We start from the raw sequence: 282 nt of genomic DNA, 5'->3' as shown, positions 1-282 counted from the left end.
CAGAGCTAACGGAGCGCCAGGAGCTGCCACTGGTCATCGATACGGGGCCACCGGAGCTGCCAGCTACCACGTTAACACCACCGAGCAAGAGCAGACCGCCGCTGCCCGGCCCCAAGCCGCAGGGTAACAAACTTTATTTAAACTTCAATCTTTATGTTTGTTTTATTTAAAGACGTTAACAAGTTTATGATCCCGCAGTCCCCCCGAAGCCCCCCCACCTCCAGCAGCAGGCGGGGGTGACGAGACCACGCCCACGCGCTCCGGACAAGCCCCTCCCCCCTC

At 59.2% G+C, this 282-nt stretch overlaps 1 protein-coding gene across 1 annotated transcript in view; it reads left to right on the top strand.

Moving 5' to 3' along the window:
* The window catches only part of fgd1 (FYVE, RhoGEF and PH domain containing 1), a 17,052-nt gene that overhangs the window by 2,385 nt on the left and 14,385 nt on the right, over positions 1-282 (top strand). The window contains exons 2-3 of the mRNA XM_035656295.1: positions 1-123; positions 199-262. The exon at positions 1-123 is cut by the window's left edge and continues 210 nt beyond it. Of these exons, the coding sequence (XP_035512188.1) occupies positions 1-123; positions 199-262 (187 nt within the window). The remainder of the gene's footprint in view (positions 124-198; positions 263-282) is intronic.

This window comes from Morone saxatilis, unplaced genomic scaffold (genome assembly GCF_004916995.1).
Source record: "Morone saxatilis isolate NCDOM2014 unplaced genomic scaffold, NCSU_SB_2.0 Contig15, whole genome shotgun sequence".
Taxonomy (NCBI): Eukaryota; Metazoa; Chordata; class Actinopteri; family Moronidae; genus Morone; species Morone saxatilis.
The sequence above is the reverse complement of the archived record's forward strand: the minus strand, read 5'-3'. Positions and strand labels throughout refer to the sequence as shown.